Genomic DNA, 22,726 nt, shown 5'->3' with positions numbered 1-22,726 from the left:
CAGCTGGGGTTCTCGCCTGAACGAGCCCTTCATCAGAGGACTGCATTTATGTAACTTCTCAAGGCTCCTTCTAGTCCTTTCAAAATTTGATTTTGTTCTTTTTACCAAGCATGAGGACACGCTGCTCAGGGGTCAGCAGCTGAGCTGGGCCAAAGTCTAGGGGTCTCGTGACCTCCGTCGGGACGGTCTAAGCAGGGCCCTTGGCCTCCCGTCCCTCCCCAGCCCAGAGCTGCCAGGGCGCCCGGGGAGCAGAAAGAGCTGGTCTCACTTGCTCTGGCCGATGCGGTGCGCTCTGGCGGCTGCTTGCAGGTCATTTTGGGGGTTGAAGTCGCTGTCCACGAATATGACCGTGTCGGCCGCAGTCAGGTTCATGCCGACCCCACCTGCGGGTGGGCGAGCAGCCACATGTCAACAGTGGGCGGGCTGGCAGTGCAGACACAGTGACCAGCGAGACGTACAGGGGTCCATCGAAACAGTCTGGGCTCATCCTTCCAAAGGGCACCTCGCCCCCAACTCGAGGGCCTGGAGAGGCTGAAAATGCTGCCAGAACTCAGGGTGCCTGACGTGGGAAAACCAACCGCCCAGAGGACAGGGGAGCAGCAGAGGCAGAGCTCACGTCAGAGCCCTGGAGCCACCATAAGTCCCTTCAGCTTAAAATCCTTGATTGGGTTTTGTTTAGAACAGTCTATGGACAAGGACGCACCGCTTTTGAGAGGCCTTGGGCTGTGGGTGCTGCCAAGGGGAGCGCTCACAACAGCTGCACATCACAAGAGGAAGCAAGTTCCCTGGCACAAGTCAGGGAGCAGGGATCCCCTCAGAACATTCCCCAGCAGAGCCGTAAACAGCCTCCTTCTGGAGAGAACTTCAGTCTTTCTGTTCTGGCTTCCACACAATCAAAGAGAAGGCAGCAAAACCAGCTGTGAGACAAGAACACTCACAGAACACGCTTCTGGCCTGTCTGCGGCACTGCAGGAGACTCCCTGCGCCCAAGGACTGACTAAGAGCATCACAAAGGCAGGTGACAGCCTTTTCTCTGACAGATGTGGAAACAAGCACAAACCTTACTGCCTCCTGTAGGAGCGTCATGGCGCACGTCTCAACAAGCCAGCCCGGAGGGCCTGCTCCTACAGCCCGAACCAACGACCAACCTCTGGAAGGGTTACCCTCTCTAAAGACTGATGACCGAGAGGTGCTGAACTACCCTTGATGACGATGACAGTTTCACTAGTGCGGGGCTCGCTACCTGCCGACGCTGTTCTCAGCACTTGATGGACAGTAAATCTTTGAATCCTCAACAATCCTGAGTAGTTACTATTATGTTGCCTATTAATACTCTATTATCCATTATCCTGATTTTGCAGATGTTGAAACAGAAGCCCCGGGATGCCAAGGGAACCACCTGAGGTTGCACAGTTCAACCCCCCTGGCTCCGGGCCTGTGCTTTACCACGACATGCCGTGACACCCCCGCCCCATGCTTACTCCACTGCAGAGCGCAGCATGAAAACGACTCCTTCCTGGGCTAATGTCTAGTTTAGTTCTTCACCACTGAGGGATGACTCTAAAGTCAGCCACAGCTGCACTTGCTGGGGACACATTCCCTGGCTCGCCCTGCCACCTGGTGGCGGCAGGACTCAGTCACGGAGATACTTGAAGGCTGGAGTGAAACCTGGGAAAGAAACGCTACAGCTGCAAGTCCACGGCTAATACGCGACGTGTTTGGAAAGGCTCATGTCCAGAGCTGCTGACTCCTTAAAAGATTACTGTTTCAACTGATTCTAAGTATTCCAAGATAGCTTAAACACGGAGCTCTCAGGCCTCACTGGTTGCGCAAGGGGATAAGCACAGCACTATGAAGCAATCCGCAGCCTCTGCAGCACAAGTTCGATCCCCGATCCCCGGCCAGCCAGGGAGCTACCCACATGGTGCAGCAGATCACTCCTGTCTCGCCCACTGCTCCCCTCAGCAGTATATTTTGGTCAATCTGTTCTGTCTGGTGAATCCTCTCACTCCAACTCCCCCCGTACCTCTGGCCTGTACCCCAGCTCTTGTATGCATAATAAATAAATCTTTTAAAAAAAAAAAAACGCGGAGATCTCTAATGTTAGACATTTAAAACATACCGCTGCTCTCTGCACATGAAGATGAGAAAACCAGCAGCGCCTACAAGAGCTCTTCCCCCACACTGGAGGTGCCCTCGCCTGGTCTTCCAGTTTCTCCCAAGACAGCTCTGACAGGGGTGGACAGTGGCTGAGACTTAGGAAAGAGCCTAGATCGTAGCAGTGAGGGGGGTGGACCCGTCTGTGTAATGCAGAGCTGAGACAACACAGGTGAAACAGCTTCGGGATGGCCGACACTTCTTTCCCATCCCCCCCCCCACCCCGTCTAGGCACTTGGTAAATGTTTTCTAAATACGAGTAAAGTCTCTTAAGAAAGCCCTTGCTCTCTCCTCAACAGAGGACACGCATTCCCCTTTCATGTTCTGGAATCTGTTCCATCAAGATTTACATCTACAAAAAGATAATGAAATTAAGAGTCTTTGAGTTCAAAACTCATTTCAGGTCTGCTTGCCCCATGACAGAATCATTTCATCTCCAAGAAGAGATTTCAAATTACTCGCGCACTGCCGGGCACCGATGGCGGAGCACAGCCAGCGCCACACACGACAGCCGCGGTAAGTCGTAAGTAGGGTCTGTTGTAAGTAGTTCCCAAGAGCTGGCAGTTCATTAGAATCACATTTGTTAAAAACTAGAATTTACTAAGCTTTTACGACATTACTCCAGAGGTACCGATGAAGGAAAGACAACTAACAGGTACGCTACCTCTCTCCCCAGAGTCACTGTCGGGAAGGACTGGCTAAATGTGAGTAACAATTTCCACAAAATTATAAAGGTCTTTCAGATAATCCCAGGTCAGTGATCACAACAGGTCAGATTACTTTTCAACGACTCCAGGTTTCCGTCGCCTTTGAGGAGATGATCGCTTAAACGGGACGGCAAAGAGCAGCAGGCCAGAAGTTCCAGACCTTGATAAACTTAAGTCAGCAACCTCAGTTCCCCATTGTTTACGCCCCACGGTAATGACCTAACCGCTCAGAGAACTAAGGGCAAGGACTCCTGCCCGGGACACGAGAGTGCTGGCTCACCACCCCTCTGCTTCCCCCAGCCCCCGGGACCTACCTGCCCTGGTGCTCAACAGGAAGATAAAAATCGGCTGCTGTCCGAAGTTCTTAATGGCCAGGTGCCGCTCTTCGCCTCTCACGGAACCATCCACACGCTCGTAGCTGTAACCTTCAGGCAGGAAAGAACAGAGACACATGAGCCCTTTCCAGGTGTTGTCTAGGGAATAAAACATTGTCGGCTCAAAACCAAATGCTAATCCTGATCCTTTCCACAAACAGACACATCCCTATTTTAAGTAAATCCTGGCGGGGGGATGGGGGGATCTAAATTTAAGGAGCATTTCATTGTTTCAAAAGAAGAACTCAGCGTAAAAAGATCCGCTGGATTCTTAAAAATACATGCAGTGGGTATATGAGTCACTCTGCCTTTAATAGTCAACTCTGACTGACCTAAGCAACTGGGGAGCCGCGCGCGGGACCACACGTGGGTAGTTCCCAGTTTTGCTGAGACAATCGTCACTTGTGCGAGCAGTAAGACGAGCCCTTAGGAGCTGCTACGGAGCCTGAAGCCACCTTTCAGTGAGGCTGTGAACTCTCCTGTCATCACAGACCCTGTCAGGAAAGGGAGTTCCATGCTCAGACCACGAGTCTGGGGGTTCCTCGTGGCGCCGATGGCATTTCCCACAAAAGCCCGCACACCAGGCTTCCTGCAGGCCTGGGATCATCATGTGGCTCTGAGCTCTGCTCTGACTCATTTTGTGAAATAGTAAGTTCTGCAGCTGATACGTCTTCCCACTGATATCACAATCAACGAATATGAGCCACCCTCCCCGCTCCCATCCCATCAGACAGTCCCACATGGTAACTGGCATTTCCTATTGTCTATAGAAACAAACCACCCTTGCCTGCCCCAGGCTTGATATGTGGGGGGGTCTCCTTAATTTCAATAATCAATCTTTGCTACTGATCTGAACAAGTGCGCAACTGGTAAGGTGACTGAAGACACTGAAAGCACCTGTCATTGAAACTGTTTACCACAGAATCCAAAATTCCCAATGCTTCTGAGACACACATTTTCTCCAGTGCCCGAAATTTTAAGTCACGTCCCCAGCAGGAATGTGCTTATATCTGCCCACGTGTCTCTTCCCTGCTGTCCACCCTGGTGTCACACGCCTCTCCTTACGTCCAATGCACCTTCGTTCTGAACAATGTTCTTCCGCTGATTCCCTCTGTGAAGCCCTGCTCGCCAGAATACGCTTCAAGGACCTATCTGGATTGTTGGGTTGTTAAATCCGACAATTGAGCAACATAGTGGCCAAGGGCTGTTACCTCTATAATCCAAGTAGTCCTGGAGAATATCCAACATCTGGGTCATCTGGGAGAAAAGTAAAACTCGATGGCCCCTGGGAAGAGAAAAGGAAAGGGACAGCTGCCAACTCTTGTCAGATTTAAGGTTGAGTTTCCTCAGGTGCAACGTAGCAAAGATTGCGTGTTTATAAACACGAGAAATACTGAAGCAGGAACGTAACCATCATGATCACGTATAGATCCCTCAGAAGTGCTACAGGCTGTATGGAACACAGCTCCGCCCACAGTCAAGCCTTCTGGTGGTGTTCTCAAGCCAGAGGGGGTACTGCCAGGCGCATGTGTCAATATCCAGGGAGCACGGAAAATACTAAGAAGTTGCACCTCCATCTGGGATGCCAACTTGCTCAATGGAAACAAGTACACACACTTTCAAAAAAGATGTGCAGAGTAAACTGCAAAATCAACACATACAAAGCAGAGCGCTGGGGAGCCTGTGGGCCTGCGCTCAGCCTCACAGGCCTCCATGTGGCTGTAAAGTCCTCTATCCATGGCATCTTGGTTAAGTTTGAGAAGTATCACTGCCGAGAAGGGGCAGGTGGCATCTCAAATTCTAGATGAAACTTGAGAAAACTTCAGTATGGGGTGAGAAGAAAGGAGGTCAAGGGACTAAATCAAGAGTGAATTGAGGCCTAGAGCTCCAGGTCATCTGCGTGTTTTAAGTTGGGCTGGCGCTACCACAACCATGGTCCCATCACGAAAACTCATTTAATCTGAGTTTGCAGTGTAAGCAAGAGCAACAGCTGTGGAGAACTCCTTTAGGACTCTGGTCCCAAATGGGTAGAAAAAGCTTAACGTGAAGCTAAGGACCTCCATTCCAATTTATCCCAGTCATTTTCCGGCTCTGTGACACAACTTCTCTGAGCCTGTTTAGTCACCTGTGAAATGAAAATACAGGACAGAGGACATTTATAGGTCCTTCTCCAAATCTAGCCCACTTACAGTGGGTACATCACAGCCAATAAAACAGTAAGAAACGCAGTCATTTGACCTGCATAGTTTTATTGTTAAAAATGTTACCCATCTGAGGTTTTAGGATGGTTCGGGCCCTGTGGGGAAGCTGTGCCAAAAAAGACACCTTTGAGGTCCTTAGGAAGCTGCTTTTTTCTAGATGCCTCTGTCTCTCTGGAGAGGCGGCGGGCCAGGGGCCACCTGCACCATCAGGCCGCTGAACACTCGGCTGAACCTTTAGAGACTCTGATGTCCAACTCATGTCTCTGGGAGACAGTCCCCCGAGATTTCCCTGAGTTCAAACCAAGTCCCACATGTTAAGAAAAATGAGTATTTACTAAGCCCTTATTATGTGCCAATTCAGTGCAACGTACCAGCAGGGAATGGAAAAAGAAGTTTACTGTTATCTCTGCCCTCAAGGAACCACACAGAAAGAGCTGGGGCAATACATTAACACACGTCAGTCAGCTGCAGGACAGCAGGTCGCAGCGCTGTGCTGCCAACACTCTCATGACCCCAAGGCTCTAGGAAGTCAGGGCGACTGTGCAGGGGACAGGACGAGACCGAATGGGTTGGAGCCACAAAGATGCCGGACCCTGAATCACGGTCGTGAGCAAAGGAAACGAATGAGTCTCAAGAAATCAGAGCTGTGCATCAGTCCAGGTGTAAGTGCCTACCTGGAATACAGGAACGCCAGCAGCTTGTCCAGCAGGTGAAGTTTCCCACTGGCTTCAATCAGGTGCTCTCCGATTTCAAAAGGCTCTGGCTCCACACCTGAAAAGGAGGGAGCCTGCTCTTAACAGCGTGCTCCCGCCCAGGGAGACTCCTCGGGCAAGGAGGTCAGTGCTCCCGCCCAGGGAGACTCCTCAGGCAGAAGTTGGTGCTCCCGCCCAGGGAGACTCCTCGGGCAGGGAAGTCACCGGCCAGGCAAGAGCGAGAGGTCAAGCCTCTTCTGGGTCAATCAAAGGCCCAAGTCCATCTCTCCTTGAGGCACTGACAGTGATTTGTTTTCATAACAATCTTAGTACGTTAACACCCCTCAGAGCCCGGCACACCCAGTATCCCCAATACACATTTATCCAAGGAACAAGCCCCCTCTTTAGGAAATAAAGGCACAGGAAACCACTAAAGGCCAAACAGACCCAAAATTAAAACCTAGAGGTTCTCACTCTAGAAAACAAATCAAGAAACAGCTTAGCTATATAAATGTTCCCAATGTTGCCCGTTAGAAGTTCTGATATGCACCTGAGAGTCTATGACTGTTTTTAAAAATACAGAGCCCTACTTGCAGATTCTCTTAAAATGACTGCAGCAAACCCTCCACACTGATCCTATCCCGACTACATGCCCCACACCCAGAAGTCATGGATTGTCCCAAAGGCTACAAAAATAAAATCCAAAAAAGCCCTGTTTTGAATAAAAATGAAAACGCTACACATCAAAATGTGTAAAACACAACAAAGCAAGCAGAGGGAACTGGACGGGCCCCTGAAAGAAGGGGAAGCAGCAGAGGAGGCCGAGCAGAGACAGACACAGGCAGGCGGGGAAGCAGGAGAAAGCGCTGTCCCCGTGAGCAAGAGCAGGCAGTGCCTCGAGGAAGAGGTGAGGAAGGCGAGGGAGTGTGTCCAGGGCCGCCAGGGGGGTTCCAGCGGGAGACGCCCGCCCGGCTGCTGGCGGAGCACCGTGGAGACAGATGACTGGCGAACGTGGCATGCTGGTAATAAAAGGCAACTGCGTTGGTGCAAGACAACAGGACATCTAATCCCAGAGCTGGCCAGCCAAGCCCCGGTGATGAGACAGCCCAGAACAACAAATTTTGATTCTTCAAAACTGCCGATTTCATGAAAGACCAAAAAAAGCTGTCTCTCTAGATTGTAAAGACAAGATAAAAATAACGCAGGATCTGTGACTAGGCCTTGAATTTAAGAAGAAAAGGCCGTAGGGCATTGAGGGGACAGCTGACGAAATGTGACGATGAACCACGAGCGAGGTGACAGCAACAGAAAAATGAACAAGGAAAAAAAAATGAACACAAGAGGCTGGGGGAAATACAGTAAATAAATACGGGCGATTCTTCTGAAGAACTTTGCTGTTGGCCACAAACGTGAGCGACAGAAATGTAAGACGCGCTCGCTGCCTCACCATCAAACAAGTAAGGGTGGCCCACACATTTTCGAAGCTGGGACAGGATGTTCTGAAGTTTGACTTTCTTTGCCATTTCATTTTCAAATGCATCTGAAATTAAGGAGAGAGAAATGGACGATGGAACAACAAAAAACATCTAAATTTCAACAATAACCTGACCCATTTCAATAGCGTGTGTTTCAGACTCAGGTTAACCTCCCAGACTTCACTAGATTGCATTAAGATTTAACAGCACATCCATGGGAAGTTTTCTGGACTATCCCTGTTTTAAGAAGGAAGCCTAACTCTGAATTGAACTCAGGAATACTTTGTTATTCTTTTTTGCAAAACTCTAAATTTCCTTCTTTACTGCTGTGTGGAATCAAGGGACCAAAAAAAACCCCCACAAATTGAGAGACTTTTCTATTCCTGTGTCTCCCTTCCCCCTGCAGAGTCCTCCCGGCAAATCTGATTCAACAAGGGGTTTTGCAGTGTGTTAAGCATCTGATGTGGTCGGGGGTGCTGGGGATGGGAGGCAGCACTGGGAGGTGTTTGTGTAGCTCCTGGCAGTAAGGAAAGCTGTGTGCGGAGGGAAGAAAAGGTCACAATGCTTGATCAAGTCTGAGTTTTATTAAAGAGAACCTGCCAACTTCACTGCAGCTAACCTGAGTATTATTTAGAACATTAATTTCATCCTGTATTCCTGCTACACTAAGCCAGTGTGATTATAAACTATTCCCCTGCGTGGAAACCACACCCTCGTTTAGTTTCCACGGGGACAAGTGTCCTCTGATTACCCAGGTCCTTCATCAAAATGGCCTTGTAGTATTGTTTCTGCAGCGCGGACATGCTGTGGTATAGCACGACCTCTGTTTTCCTGGGAAGTTCTGTGGCCACCTCAGCCTTCACTCGCCTCAGCAGATACGGCTGCAAGAGCCTGTGCAGCTCACCTGCTGTGGAGGGAGAGGAAACACAGGGCTGTGGGACGAAGGCAAGACCACGGCACCTGACTTCGGCAAATGCAGCAATTTTTTCTTGTTTCACATTTTCATGACAGTTCCGCGCTCTAGGCCGGTGTGGTCATGTTTTAAGAGTACTTCTTCCTTCACTGGGTTCCTCCCAGCGTCCTCTGATATCACTACTGGCTCTTAAAAGTAGGAGCACTCAAAAAACTTAATTCTTAACGATCTCATTTACACAGAGATTCCGTGTTTCTCAGATACTTTTGCATTTAAGTCTCAGTGATCAGCCAACAGCTTAGAATTATAGGACAAGGAATATTCGCCCCATTTTTACAATCTCGGGAGGCCCAGAGAAAGCAAGCACCTTCTCCAGAGTCACACGGCTGGGGCTGACACTGCCAGCGTTCAAGCCGGTCAACAGTTCTTTTGAGTTCGACCTCCTTAAACTTCAAAATCTAGCCTGGACTGGAATTCCACTGCAAACAGTACTGCCAGACAGCAAATAGAAGTGCTCAGTTAAACATGAATTTTAGATAATCAAAGAATAATTTTTTAAGACACGTAGGTCCCGGGTAACATTTGATTGGGTGTTGTGGATTTCACCTGGTGACCCTAGACCTAGGGGCGACTGGGGCAGACTCAGGTGAGCCTCAGCCTGGGCGTGGGGGCTCCAACTGACGCTCAGCTGGGGCACACCCACAGCCAGCATGCCTGCCGTTCCGTTTGGATAATCATCCGGGATAACATTTTAGGGGTGTCTACAAAGCAGAGGGGCTAAGGGAGAGACTACGGCTGGCGGTGGATGGAGGGGGGAGGCGCCCCTTCTCCATCTTCACCACACAACTGGCCTCGGCATCTGGCTCTGGTGCAGTGTGGAAGGAAAGCCAGTGCCATGGGGAGCTGCAAGGTAGTTTGGGGCTACCGCACCCACACTTCTCTGCCTCGAAGCAGCACAGAAAGGCAGCAAGGTCTTTACAGAAATTACACTTTGGAGGGAAAAAAAGGTCTGAGAACCAAGGGATGCTTTCTGCTTCTTCCAAAACCACAAGGCAGTCACGCCGTGGAATCCTGCAACACGTCGGTCCCCAAGAGCAGCCCACGGGCACTAGGGATCGACTGTCACCTTGTTCCCTCGCGGCTCTTTACTCCCCGGCTACCGATTCTCTTTCTTCTCCACAAATAGCCACCAAGACCCAGGACAGCGTCTGGCCAGGCTCGCGGCCACTATAGGAGAGGAACTTGCCTGACTGTGGCTCTGTCTCAATATGCTGGTACCGCTCAACAAAATCCTCCACCTGTTCCTTGGAGAAGACATCTGGCTCCACAAAACTGAGCAGAGAGTAGAGCTCCTGGAGGCTGTTCTGGATGGGGGTTCCGGTCAGCAGGAGATTGAAGACGACTGAGAACTGAATCATACACGCACGGTGTAGAAGCCCCAGGGCTGGACAGCAAGCTGCGTCCCCTCCACCAGCCTCACCCACACAGCGTGCTGGAAGGACCGACCCGGGGACACGGGACCAGAGGGCTCAGGTTCAAGCTGAATACTGGCTGGTGGATACAGGAAAAAACCTCTTCCGTTTCAACTCTAAGAAGGGGAGAGGAATTCTGGGGCGGGGCCACCAAGAGAATGCCCACAGACTCTCTCCATGAGCTCTGGCGTGCCCCTTGCGGTGGCCGTTCCCCAGTCTGTGTGAGGTGTCAGGCTGTGCATTCCCGCCATGTGCGGGGCCTGTGAGGAGTCCGACACCACAGCATGCACTTGGGGTCTAGAAGCCCAGGAGCCAGGCCTCCCTGTGACAGGCCAGACGCCCGGTGCAAGAGCGTCTTGTTGTAAAACTTGACAGCACAACTGGCCTCGCTGTCAGAGCAAGACTCCTGGACATTTCTGGGCCACATATAGCTCAAAATGGGAAGGCATTCTGTAAATTCTGAGCAACAGATGGAAACATCAAGAAGAAGAGACTAATGAAGTGAAAAGTTAAGAAAACACCAAACATTACATTGTCAGGTAAAGGACAACATCTGAACGGACACTAACACAGGTGCTCACCATCTGGGTGGGACAATACGGCAGGAGGAAGCCACGCTCGCGTATGGGGGCTCCATATCTAAACACAGCGTGTGTCCAAGCACATGTATGCTGTATTTTGACATTTAAAATAACGTATTTTTATTGTTTTATGTGACACACAAGCTCAGTCGCACATCTGAGCACGTGTGTGTGAGGCCAGTGTGTGAGTGTGGGCACTGCACTGGCTGTTTTCACTCAAGTGTGTGTGTATTTTTGATTTGGGAGGGCATTCGTATGAAGACGCTGCTTTTTATAAAATTCCTTCAACAATTCCTTCAGATTTTAGTAAGCATCACCTCTGATGTAAGGACCAGTCAGGTCATACTAAGTCCTAATGTCACCCGCAGAACGTTCACTTAGCCTTGCAGAATGCTGACTGTGGAAACAGCCCAACTTAACTGACGCTGCACAAACTTTAATATAGTTTGAAAAGGAGCTATGTAAAAACAGACTCTTCTGTGAGTTTACCTCGGAAAGTGTCTTATGTAGCAAGGAGCTTTGGTTTTTCAAGCGGTGAGCTTCATCCACAACGAGAACACTCCAAGGAAAACTGTGAGAGAGAAACCCAGCTCTCAGTTGTGTGTGACTCCAGCGTAACTCACAACCGAAAGTCTCACTGGAGCCTGTGACGCCGCTGGGAAGGCCGTTAACCATTCCATTAGAAACACACCCAAGCCTCTTCCGACCCGCGAGTCCACCACATGCACAGGACACGATCTGGAGAAGGTGCCAAAATTAGGGAATCATTTCTGCAAGCTGGGAAAGCCCTGTGCACTAAAGGCTGAGAGGAAGAAGCCAGAGACAGAAAGAAAAGCACTGACTACCTGCTCCGTGCCAGACACCGCATGTGGGCTTCACGTGTGTTCGTTAAGCGAGAGAGTGTGGTGCGCAGACACTGCATGTTCACTTAGCCCATGAGGAAACTGAAGCTCAGAAAGCTCAGGTGACTTGGTCATAATGCATAATGAGGTAGAGCTGAGTTTCAGATCCAGAAGAAAAAAACAACAGACGCTGGTGTCGCGGTAGTGAAAACCAGGATGACTTTAAAATGGGGACATGAACAGGATCAAGTGTTACAGATGTCGGGAAGATACATCCTATGGGTTGACTAATTTAGAAATCTTTGGTGCTGTTGCCAGAGTACAGTAGGTTGTGACAATCATTTCTCAGGAGATTTCAGTCATAAAAGCATATTCTCTGACAAAGCTCTTCCTCCCTCCCCCCAAAAAATTCACAATTTGGGAAAACATATGTATGAATAGCAGTTCCAAGCTGCAGTACTTAACAAAGCAAAAACATTGAACAACAATAGATCCAATTATAGGTAAAATATGAAAGCATTATAAATGATGACTGTTACAATAAAAGGCCTATGTGACAAGATGTAAGTTTGTATACCCTTGTCACCAGCGTGAAAACCATGCAAAGGTAACAATGTAGCAGCTGTAAGATTGTTAGCTTTTTGTTTGTAAACATTCTATAATCCCACCGCATTATCTTACATGTAAGCAAAACGGCACACAAGTAAAACAATATTGGAATGATGGTGGGTATGGAAATAAAAATCTCTCAAAAATCAGAGAGACCGTGAGCAGAAGTTGGCCCTATAAGGAGAAGCCCTCATCCTGAGCCTACAGAGAAAATCCAGAAACAGGTCGAGAGTGTGGGGGTGGCGGGGCACTGGAGGTGCAAGTGGCCTACAGGAACTGGGCATCCTGCTGGGCAGCAGGAGCTGGGGCACCTCTCAGGATGACAGGACAGGAAGGAGGCCCAGCTGAGGCCAGGCACTGGTCACGGGCCATGGTATGAGAGGGCCACACTGCAGAGCTGGGCCCCTGTTTGAATTAACGGGGGGCCTACTCCCTTGTGAAGAACTAGGCATTTCGGTTTTCACACAGCAGGTAGCTGCTGTGAGCTCTGCAAACTTCTTTAGAATTATACTTCAAAATCCCTTTCCAAAAAGTTAATTTTATGACACAAATTGCTGTTAGGTTATTTCCAGAAAAGGACTCAGTTCACTTCCTAAAATGCAGTTAAATTGTAGCATTTTCTCCAAACAGCAGCATTGAAAGATGTACACAAGTTGCAATGTAGAGATTTTACTGTCTATTAAGGGGACCCCCCCCCAAGCGCACCCCACAACAGCCATCCAAGGTAAGAGATTCGATCACCCCGTTTCATAGATGAGAATGCTGAGGTTGACGGAGATAAAGGGGCCAACCTGGAACCGGCGGCCAGTGAGCAGGGCTGGTCTGCAGGCCTCATGGCTGCAAGCGTGTAAGTAGGACCCGCGGGGGAGACACCCGGGAAGAGACAGAGCGCGAAACGTGCAGGAGAGACGTGACTTTTCCCCGCACACCACAATCTCTGGCGCATGCAACATACTCACGATTTTAGGAATGCTGCGTCTTTCAGGCAAACCTGAAAAGGTGAGGAAGACATGCTGTAACGGCTGGGGCCGCGGGGCCCTGGTGTTACTAGGCTGGCTTCTTGCCAACCTCCTCAGCTATGCACTTAGCTAAGTTGTACTCGTTCGCTCACTGAAAGTTCTGAGCGTCATTTCTAAGCAGCGCTATTTTACAGACAGACAAAAGGGAGGCAGGAACAAGTGGAAGATCTTGCTTCGAGTGATCCAGTCTTAGCTTAAAGAACAAGGATCTAAAGTGACTGAAACTAAGTGGTCTCCAGTCCCATCGTCCAGGGACAGAAATGACGCCACAGCCCCCAAAGCCCCTCCCTCCCTTGCTACCTGCCGCCTCCCACACCTGGGCCAGGGGCAGCAGCAGTGTTAGCCTTCCTGGGAAACCTCCCCGTCTGATGCACCAGGAAAGAGAGCACACAGGCCCTCTACTTCCTCTCTGAGAAGCTAATGCAAGCAGACTTTCTTGCCAGAAAAAGGCACACACTTAAAAAAAACTACACACAAGGAATCAACTTCTGTCCTTGCAGCTCTCTCTTCTCTCCGAGAGATGTCAGTGTTCACGGATGATGTCTTCCCTCCAAAGGTTTTCTCAGAGCAATAAATATGTATCTTTTCATTTCTCTTTTTAAAAAAATGAATACATTTCCAGTAGATTCTACAACTTCTAAGTTCCCAGATTCTTGCTATAGAGAGACAAGCGGATACCTCAAAGGTAGTGAGCAGCACATGAAAACGCAGCTCCGGCTTCAGGTCTTGCTGCAGGCGGGCTCTCTCCTCCTTGTCACCTGAATATGTCACACAGGAAAGGCCTGGAGCAAATCTGAGGCCAAGAAGAGAGGGAGATGAACACAAATGCGGAGCCAGGAAAGGATGCTCAGACCCGGAAAATCACACTCAGCGCCCTGCAACCAGAAAGCCTAGAGGAGCGGGTGAACCCAAGGAAGTCGCTGGGTGAGCAGGTGGAGGGTCAGATAACATCTAAGAGCCTTGCTGACTCTTAAAAATTGGCTAAAAATGAATCCCAGCCTTTAAATTGCCGAAGAGCAGTAATGGCATCCATTGTGCCCGCCCCCACCCGGGACTCCCTCCCACCCCCCCAATGCTAGCCTGTACTGGCAATGCCTGAGGCCAGAGTTTTCTGGGAGAAATAAAGTCTCTGCTTAAGACAATGTTATCATATTTCACGTATCACTTGGGACAAAATCTTAACGTAAAAACAAAAATTTCAGCCACCTCTACCGCCTACCTTTCTATTTCTTCTCTCCAGTTGCTTAGAACAGACAAGGGACAGAGGATCAGAAATGGCCCCTCGTCGTTTAATCTCCCGGCCAGGTAGACGAAGAGAGCAATAGCCTGAAACGGACAAGGCAAGAGTCTTCGCCACATTTCCATTTGAGAAACCACCTTAGACTTCCCATGGCCCTTCAGGGAACACAAGCTCTTCTGGAAGACTTGGCTCACAAAAAATGAATAAATAAACCCACGGTACAAGGTCCCACACATTAGGAGAGTCATCCACTCCCAGGCCAGTCTCCACGTAACTGCCGGAGAGATTTATGACCTGTTCACACCGCAGCTGATACGCAGTGCTGCTTGGCATCGATGCACTTGAACCTCGTCTGCAAAGAAGAACATCAGGAAAGACCATGACAGGCAATAAAAACGCCAGTGATGTGCAAGATCAGCAACGCCCTGAAAACGCACGAAGTAGCCACACAAGACAGCAGAGACCACCAAGGACATGCCACCTTCGCAGCTCGCTGGGCTCTCCCAAGGGGGTTTCCTTTCTTCCATGCACATTTATGGGCCAACCCCTCTCTAGCATGGCTCTGCGCTCTGGCACTTAGCAGTGAACCACACCAAATCCCTGCTGACACTTACACTTTGGTGAGGGGAGAAAGAAAATCAAGAAACAATGTTTCCTAATATCACCTCAATTCAAAATTTCTCTAGAGAGTGAGAGAGATGTGAGGCCAGGACTAACCCGCACTTGCGACCGGAAAAGTTTCTCTCAGAGGCGACAGGCTGCTGTGAACCATAGGCAAGAGTGGTCTCTTAAAAATACAAAAAGGTCGAGAAGCCTCCATCCCCAAGTGCTAAGCCATTTCTAAGAAAACGTCTCTTGAAGACACAACCCACGGACCTGAGAAGGCTTCAGGCCCAAACACGCCTGGCGCGGCTGATCTGAACTTCCCAGCGTGGGAACAGCCGCTTGGCATCTGCAGAACGTGTCACTGTGACAGTTTTGGACCGGACCAGGCAAACTAGGAACAAGGATTGTGAAGACTATAATAAAATGGAAACTGTGACAGCATTAGATTAATAAAACACAGACTAATAATGTGCACAAATGTTTCAAGCACGCAGAGCGTGGGCTGTCATGTCCAGGCCGGAGGGCTGCTGCTGTAGGTGAGGGTTTTCCTTCAACTGAAATTACATTAACTTTGTAATTTTTTGTAACCATTCATGACTTCCAGCCCAGAGCAATCACCTAGTAGGTACTTACTGGATTAAAACCACTCTGTTTAGCTTTCACTGAGGCTATAATTTAGAGAACATTTACCATAAACCATAAACCAGACAAGTCTACTAAATGAATTTGGGTTCATTAGTGAATTCTACCAAACATTTAAGGAAGAAGCAATGATAATTCCACAAACGCTCTTTTGGAAAACTGAAGAGGAGAAAATACTTCTCGGCCATTCCATGAGACCAGCTTCGCCACAACACCGAGACCAGAGAGAGACGGTACAAGAAATGGAAACTATAGACCAACATCCTTCATGAACACGGAAGCAAAGACTCTCAGTGTTTTAGCAAGCTGAATGTGGAGTGATAATATTTTTAGGGCACTTAAAGTAGAGCTATATAAACACCTGGGAAAAGGCAAAGAACAAGCAGAATTTGCTGCCCTGGGCCTCCCTGGTGGTGCAGGGTTAAGACTCAGCACTAAGAAGCTGTCCACAGCTACTGCAGCATGAGTTCAATCCCCGGCCAGGGAGCTGACCCACATGCAGCAGACCGCTCCTATCTCCCCGCTACTCCCCTCAGCAGTGTGTTTCAGTTGATCAACCTGTTCTGCTCCACACCTGTCCCTGGTAAATTCTTTCACCCCCAACACCTCTGGCCTACACCCCAGCTCTTGAATGCATATTTAAAAATAAAAAAGAACTTGCTACCCTGAATGAAGTAGGGTGATGCCAGCGTCTGAAGCACAGGGCCCAGGGGCCTCTCAGCCCGGTTATGGCAAAACCCTCCCAGGACCTAGAGATGGGGCACCCAGGTTTGGATCGGCTGTCTCTGCGGTACACCCAGACTGCGCTGCCTTTCTCTAGTAGGTCGCGTGGGATAGCCCAAGGGCTGTGTCTGGGCTTTGCCTCGACCCACATCATCTGCCAGCCTGGTCGAGGATGTCGCCCGTCAGCAGCAGCCTCACACATACCTGTCTCGGTGCCCGAGGCGGCCGAGCCTGCTTCTGCGAGGGTCCAGACTGCACCCTGACTTTAGATGGTCAGGGCATTCTGGAAACACAGGGCGCTTCTTCAGCATTTCTCTAGCATGGCAGAGAAATAGGAAGCAGCCCGACCACCCACCAAGGAAGGCAGGCTAATATCAGAAGTGACCCATAGTTGCTAAGGAGGGTGGTCAGTTTGATCTGGGACAGGTAGATTTGCTTTGTGTCGAGAAAAACACTGCCCTTGTGCTGAGATCATACATGACAAGGCCTAGATGAGGTTCCCTTATTTAATAAATACTGTAAACAATTCTGAGCTCTAGGCAAACCCCCATGGGGAGACGATCCACGTAACTAAAGAATGGTCTGAGATCACCCCCATCTCAGTTCTCAGGGGCGCTAAGCACACGTGCTGCAGAGACAAGGCCAGAAACCCAGGCCGATAGCGGGCAGTAAGTTCTAGGAGACCTTGGACAGGGGAGGTAAAAGGAGAAAATAAGAGCTGGGAAAATGGGCGTGTCTGCCCAGATGTACCGGCACAGGAAGAAGCCAGTCACAAAGTAGGATGAGGAGATTTTAGAAGAGAGAAAACAGGGTTTAAATATCCCCCGGACACGGGCACATACAATCTCCTTTGCCGCTCCGGGTGCGGCACCCTGGGAGTCCTTGCTTTCTTCCTTTAAATAAACTGTTCTTTACTTTCCTGAACAAAGTTTGCTTCTCCCTGCTTACTTATCTAAAGAGCCTGCGAATTCCTTTTTACGGCTTTGTGGGAGAAGACCCTGTAGTGTTTCAAGGGCTAAATTAACAATGTACACCGCTTCACTAGTATCAAAAACACATGCTAACAGCGGCCAAAGACAGACTAGTCACAAGGCATCTCAGCGGCAGTCACGCCGCAGCAACCTACCTGGCAGGTCTTCCCCAGGCCCATCTCGTCTCCCAGGATGCAGCCATTCTGGCCGTGGAAGCGCTGGGCCAGCCAGTTGACTCCCTCCAGCTGATAAGAGCGTAAACAAACCCCTAGAAACGACACAGCAAAAAGCAGAGGCTTCAGCACTGGTGTGGGCTGCGATCTGAGCCTTCAAGCGGGAAACGCGGTCTAAACCCCATGACTGCCGGCCCATCCTTGCCGAGCAGTTGCGGTGTGACTATTTGCAGCTGCCAAGCTGCTTTTGGAGCAGACGTAGTCGCCATTAACTCCAAAGCCCCACGGCCACCTGCCAAGGCTGTCGGATGAGACAGTCAGCCTGGGACCTGGTTTCCAGAGTCCGCTGCAGGAAATGAGGCAGCACGGATGCAACATAACACGCGCCCTGGTACACACGCCGGCGCGCTTCATCCCAAGCATTTACTGTTGCCAGAGGGAACAAAACGGACACAGGACGCGATTAAATCATGCTTCAAAGGAGTGCTGTCAAGAAGGACCCCCGTCGGCTGTTTCTGCCCCAGTCCTGGGGGCCCCCTCCAGGTGCTGTGGACTATGGCAGGCTCTCGGGCCTCAGTAGCCCCGCTTTGAGCCAACCCTGTTGGCTGCGCATGTACCCCCGCGGGGCTGGGTGACTTTGGGTGCTTGGTTGGGAAACTGTATTCATCCTCTTTCATCCCCCTTTGGTATTGCACACTGATTATATTAAAGTTCCTTCCTTTGAAGGTCTTGAACAAGGAAATATCAGGCTGACCTGTTAATTAACTGGTTATGTTGAGACAGAGCCTAAATGTAGAACGAAAGTTCCAGGGAGAAACTGATGAACCGCAGGCCGTCACGCCTGACTTGTGCACCCCTGATAACCACTCAGGAATCTCCAGCTTCTGTACTCCCTGCTTGCTTCAAAGTGCGAATGTGCCCCTGCTGACGCAATAAATCCTCTGTTCCCTACCTGCTCAGCTCTGACTTGAGAGAGAGAGCGCCTCTAGGCCCGCCGGCTCTGAGTGCCGCCTGCTTCCCTTATGGAACTTTGCCACAACAGTCTTAGGCACTAGAGAATGTTCTGTCTTGATGCGGCCGATGGCAGAGCCTATTGAGAGCGGGCAGGTGTGGGAGTTTTGGGGTGCCCCTCTCCCTGTACTGTAACAATGCACACGATTCCAGCCACAGGTTTCATTAATTTGCTAGAGCAGCTCACAGAACTCACGAAACCAATTTACTCGCTCAAGCACAGGTGTGTTAGGGAGGGATCTGGCACAGGCGCAGAAAGACCGGCTTAGGTGGAGATGGGGGACGGGCGAGGGCCTTCCTCGCCTCTCCAGACACGCCATTCTCCCACCACCTAGCAGCTCTCCGAACCCCATCCTTTTGGGGGTTTTGTGGAGGCTTCCAAACATAGTTCGGATCAAGCAAATCACTGGCCTTTGGCGGCTGACTGAATCTCTAGGCCCTCTCTCCAACCTGGCGGTCTGGGGTGGGACTGAAAGCGTAGCCCTCTATTCCAGAGGCTGGTTCTCCGGGCGCCAGCCACCGTGCGAAGGCACCTCCAAAGTCACCGCCTTCATGTAACAGAAGACACATTCACTGCTCCCAACACGAAGGAAAATAAGAAACCCAAGGCTTTCAGGAACTATGAGTGAAGACCAAATATATGTAAGAAATAAAGTCTGGTCATGTGAATGACCGTGTTTTTTACACAAGACACAATAGCACACAGAGAAAAATGGCAGAAGTTACCAAGAGCTACAAAAACCAGGGAGCAATCACAGCCAGCTCCAGGACCCTCCCCCTCAGCTGCTGTTCAAGTCACAAAAAAAAACGGATGCTCGCCACACCCGACCTAACCCTCAGTAAATTAGGACCAGCAGCTTAGAGAAATGCAGAAACCCCAAATCCCACCCAGTCCACCATTTCCCCCTCCCTGACTTTCCCCTTTCAAATCTCCAACAATCCTCTGCTTGGCCAAAGTCAAGTCATATGCACAACAGGACTCCAGGGGAATCTGGGAAATCTAGTTTTTTTTTGCTTTCCAGAGTCTAGGGTGCAGTAAGGCAGGCTCTGGGTTAGAGAAGGAACAGCTTGAGGGCGTGCATCATAATACCCATCATATAGCTGCTTGCTTTCTTTTGCTTTGCCTACCTCTCAAGTGAATGGTAAGTTGTATAAATCAGTCAAAAACACAAAGTAGGGCCTCCTTGGTGGCGCAGGCGGTTGAGCGCAGTGCTGTGAAGCTGTCCGCAGCCTCTGCAGTGTGGGTTCGATCCCGGCCAGCTGCGGAGATACCCACATGGCACAGCAGACCTCTCCTGCCTCACCCACTACTCCCCTCAGCAGTGTATTTCAGTCAATCTGCCTGTTCTGTTCCCCAACTCCGTCTCTGGTGGATCCTCTCACCCTCCCGCACCTCTGGCCTGTACCCTGGTTCTTGTATTGATGGAAGACAGGAATAGAAAAATACTGAAAAGGAGGTGCCACAAGACCAGAAACCTGGCTCTCACAAGGAGGTGGGAAACCAAGACCCTTAGGCACCAACGCCTAGATTACAAAGCATAAGACCCAAGCAGGAATCCGGCTGCTGTAGGGAGTGTCTAGAGCTCAGGCCCAAAGGTAAAGATATGGAGACTGAGCCCAAAGTGGAATCTTTGGTCCCTTTCAGATTCTGCAGTTACCCAAAATCAGCAACTAAACCAAAGGCTCACAAGGAGTGACCCCTCCCAGAGACTACGTCAGTGCAGTCTCTGCGCAGGCTCGGGGGCAGCACTCCCACTGCCCACCTGTGACTATGCAGGTGCCTCTTTTCACCAACTCTCTCCTCCGCAGGGCAGCAGCCTCCTCCAGACATGTTACTTGTTGACAGCTTGTTTAACGACTGTGTTAATCGTCTCTACCCCCACCTCCGGTTTCTGGCCTTGTGTGATGCCACCTTCCCAAATGTTCTGCTCTTTGCCTCCATTTAATACTTTCAATACAAGAAAAGATCCAACAATGCAAAAGACAAATACCTTGGTTAAAAAATGAGCAAGGAACACAGACAAGAAACCAACATCTCTCAATACTAGCCAGCATCTATCAATACTAGCAAGCTCACCAACAATAAAACAGCATCTTTAACTTCTCAAATTAGAAAGCATCGGCCCTGGTGGGAGTTTGCAGAAGTGAGCAAAAGCGCTGCATACGCTTCCTTCTACAGATGCTGCCTTTGGGGAGCTAAAAGTTTATCCATATAATCAACGTTTGGTGACTGGTTTTAGGATTACTTAAATGGCAAAAAAGAACCTTCCTACGCAAGTCAAGGGGCTGCTTGAACTATGACAAGGCCGTACATGGAAATACCCTGTACACACCGTGAGAATGAAAAAAATTAAGTACTAAGGGGGAGAATTATGGTTTTCGAAACCCCAATTCTGCACTGCTCCTTTGCTCCCTGCCCAGCCTGGGAAAGAAAAACTATACACACACCCATATTCCTTCATAACCAAGCACTGGCAACATGGACAAGAACATGTTAACATGATAACAACATGGAAAGCCTGGAGACTTTTTCTTCTTCATCCAAGGAATCTTACCCTGCATGTTTTAAGGACAACGTTCACTGCACTCCTGCACTTGGAGAAAGGGGTGCACGCCATTTCCAGCCAACCCACTGGGGTGGGTTCTCAGAACACTAACTTACAACAGTAAATAGAAAGAGGAGTTTCAAGTTAAAACCTTCAATATGATTCCTTTGCGTGCCTGTTTCCGACTTCTTTCTTTCCCCTCACCAAGAGCTTCCACATGTGTCTATCTCCTTCATTTGCTCGCACTCATGCCTGCAAACTGGCCCCGACTTATTTTTTTTTATATTTACTTATGCACACAAGAGCTGGGGTCCAGGCCAGAGGGGTGGGGGGTGAGAGGATCCACCAGAGACAGAGTGGGGAGCACAACAGGCAGACCGACTGCAATCCACTGCCGAGGGGAGCAGCGGGGAGGCCGCGAGGTCCGCCGCGCCCTGTGGGGAGCTCCCTGGCCGGGGCCCGAACTCGGGCTGCAGCGGCTGCCGCCCGCTCCCAGGCTGCCTCTTAACCCCTAGGCCACCAGGGAGGCCCCGACTTAGCGCGCCCAACGCAGGCAGGTGCGGGGCGCGTCCCGCCCGCCACCCCCCCCCCAGCGCCCCAGGTGCCGCCCGAGCAGCCGCGGGCGGGAGGGACGCGCCCGAGCCCCGTCATCACCGCGTCCCGCGCCCGAGCCCCGTCATCACCGCGTCCCGCGCCCGAGCCCCGTCATCACCGCGTCCCGCGCCCGTGAGGACGCGTCACCGGCGCGCGGCGTCCCGGGAGCCTCCCGGGAGGGCTCGGGCTGGCGGCGCCTCTCCCGGCCGCGGCGCCTCCGCCCGCGCGCCCCCCGCGCCCCCCGCGCCGAGCCGGGCGCGCCCGTCCCCGGGAGCCAGGCCCCGCGCCCCGAGACCCCCTGCCCCGGCCGCCCCCGCCCGTCCCCGCCCGCGGGGAGACGCGGCCGCACAAGCAGACCCGGGGCGGCGGCAGGACCCCCGCGGGCCCCCCACCCCCCGCCTGACCCCCGGGCCCCCCACCCCCCGCCTGACCCCCGGGCCCCCCCGCCCGCACCCCCCCAGGGCCGGGGCCCCGAGGCGGCCGGGAGTCGCCGGGGCCGGGCCGCGCCAACCCGGAACACAGGCGGCCGCGCCGGCGCCGCCTCCGAGAGCGGGGCTCGCCCTGGGCTCCCCGGGCCCCCGAGCCCCCGCCCGCGGCGCCCCGACCCCCGCCCGCGGCCCCACCCCCGGCCGCGGGCCCAGCCCGAGAAGCGGCCGCCCGGGCCTGACTGCGAGGCCTGACTGCGAGGCCCTGACCTGTGAGGCCCCACTGCCGCAGGTCCCGCTCCCGCACCCGCGCCGCCCCGGCCCCGGCCCCGCGCGGGGCGCCCAGGGCCCGCAGGAAGCCGGGCTGGGGGTCGCCGCCGCTCGCCGTCGCCGCGCGCGCCATCGCCCGGGAGGCTCCGCCCCCGCCGCCGCCGACCCCGCCCCCGCCGGCTCCGCCCCCGCCCCCGCCGACCCGCCCCCGCCGCTAGGGGGCGCCGCGCGCAGGACCCGCCCGCGGCGGAGCCGGGCTGGAGCGTCGGGGCTCGGGAGGCGCGTGGGGGGCTCGGGCGGGCGGCAGGTGCTGGACGCCGGCAGAAAGTGGGGGGCTCGGGCGGCAGGTGCTGGCCTCCCGCAGCCCCGGGGCCCGCACCCCCCACCACAGCCCCCGCGCGCGCTCACGAGCCTTCAGGCGCCCGAGGCCCCGGGGCGGCGGCGCGGGCGAGTCTCCCGCCCCCCCGCCCCGCGCAGCCCCGC

General features: G+C 51.9%; 1 protein-coding gene across 1 annotated transcript in view; it reads right to left on the bottom strand.

The window, feature by feature from the left end:
• The window catches only part of CHD1L (chromodomain helicase DNA binding protein 1 like), a gene marked incomplete at its 3' end in the record, with an annotated part of 35,873 nt that extends 13,587 nt beyond the window's left edge, over positions 1-22,286 (bottom strand). The window contains exons 1-13 of the mRNA XM_084242476.1: positions 22,244-22,286; positions 17,380-17,492; positions 14,262-14,368; positions 13,721-13,835; positions 12,983-13,014; positions 11,062-11,143; positions 9,766-9,928; positions 8,358-8,513; positions 7,579-7,671; positions 6,114-6,210; positions 4,450-4,523; positions 3,179-3,289; positions 269-383 (exon numbers count right to left, since the gene is read on the bottom strand). Of these exons, the coding sequence (XP_084098602.1) occupies positions 269-383; positions 3,179-3,289; positions 4,450-4,523; positions 6,114-6,210; positions 7,579-7,671; positions 8,358-8,513; positions 9,766-9,928; positions 11,062-11,143; positions 12,983-13,014; positions 13,721-13,835; positions 14,262-14,368; positions 17,380-17,403 (1,169 nt within the window). The 5' untranslated portion in view covers positions 17,404-17,492; positions 22,244-22,286. The remainder of the gene's footprint in view (positions 1-268; positions 384-3,178; positions 3,290-4,449; positions 4,524-6,113; positions 6,211-7,578; positions 7,672-8,357; positions 8,514-9,765; positions 9,929-11,061; positions 11,144-12,982; positions 13,015-13,720; positions 13,836-14,261; positions 14,369-17,379; positions 17,493-22,243) is intronic.
• Positions 22,287-22,726: the final 440 nt, after the last annotated feature.

This window comes from Talpa europaea, assembly GCF_964194135.1.
Source record: "Talpa europaea genome assembly, chromosome: 9".
NCBI lineage: Eukaryota > Metazoa > Chordata > Mammalia > Eulipotyphla > Talpidae > Talpa > Talpa europaea.
Note: the sequence above shows the minus strand (reverse complement) of the source record. Positions and strands in the feature narration are given on the sequence as shown.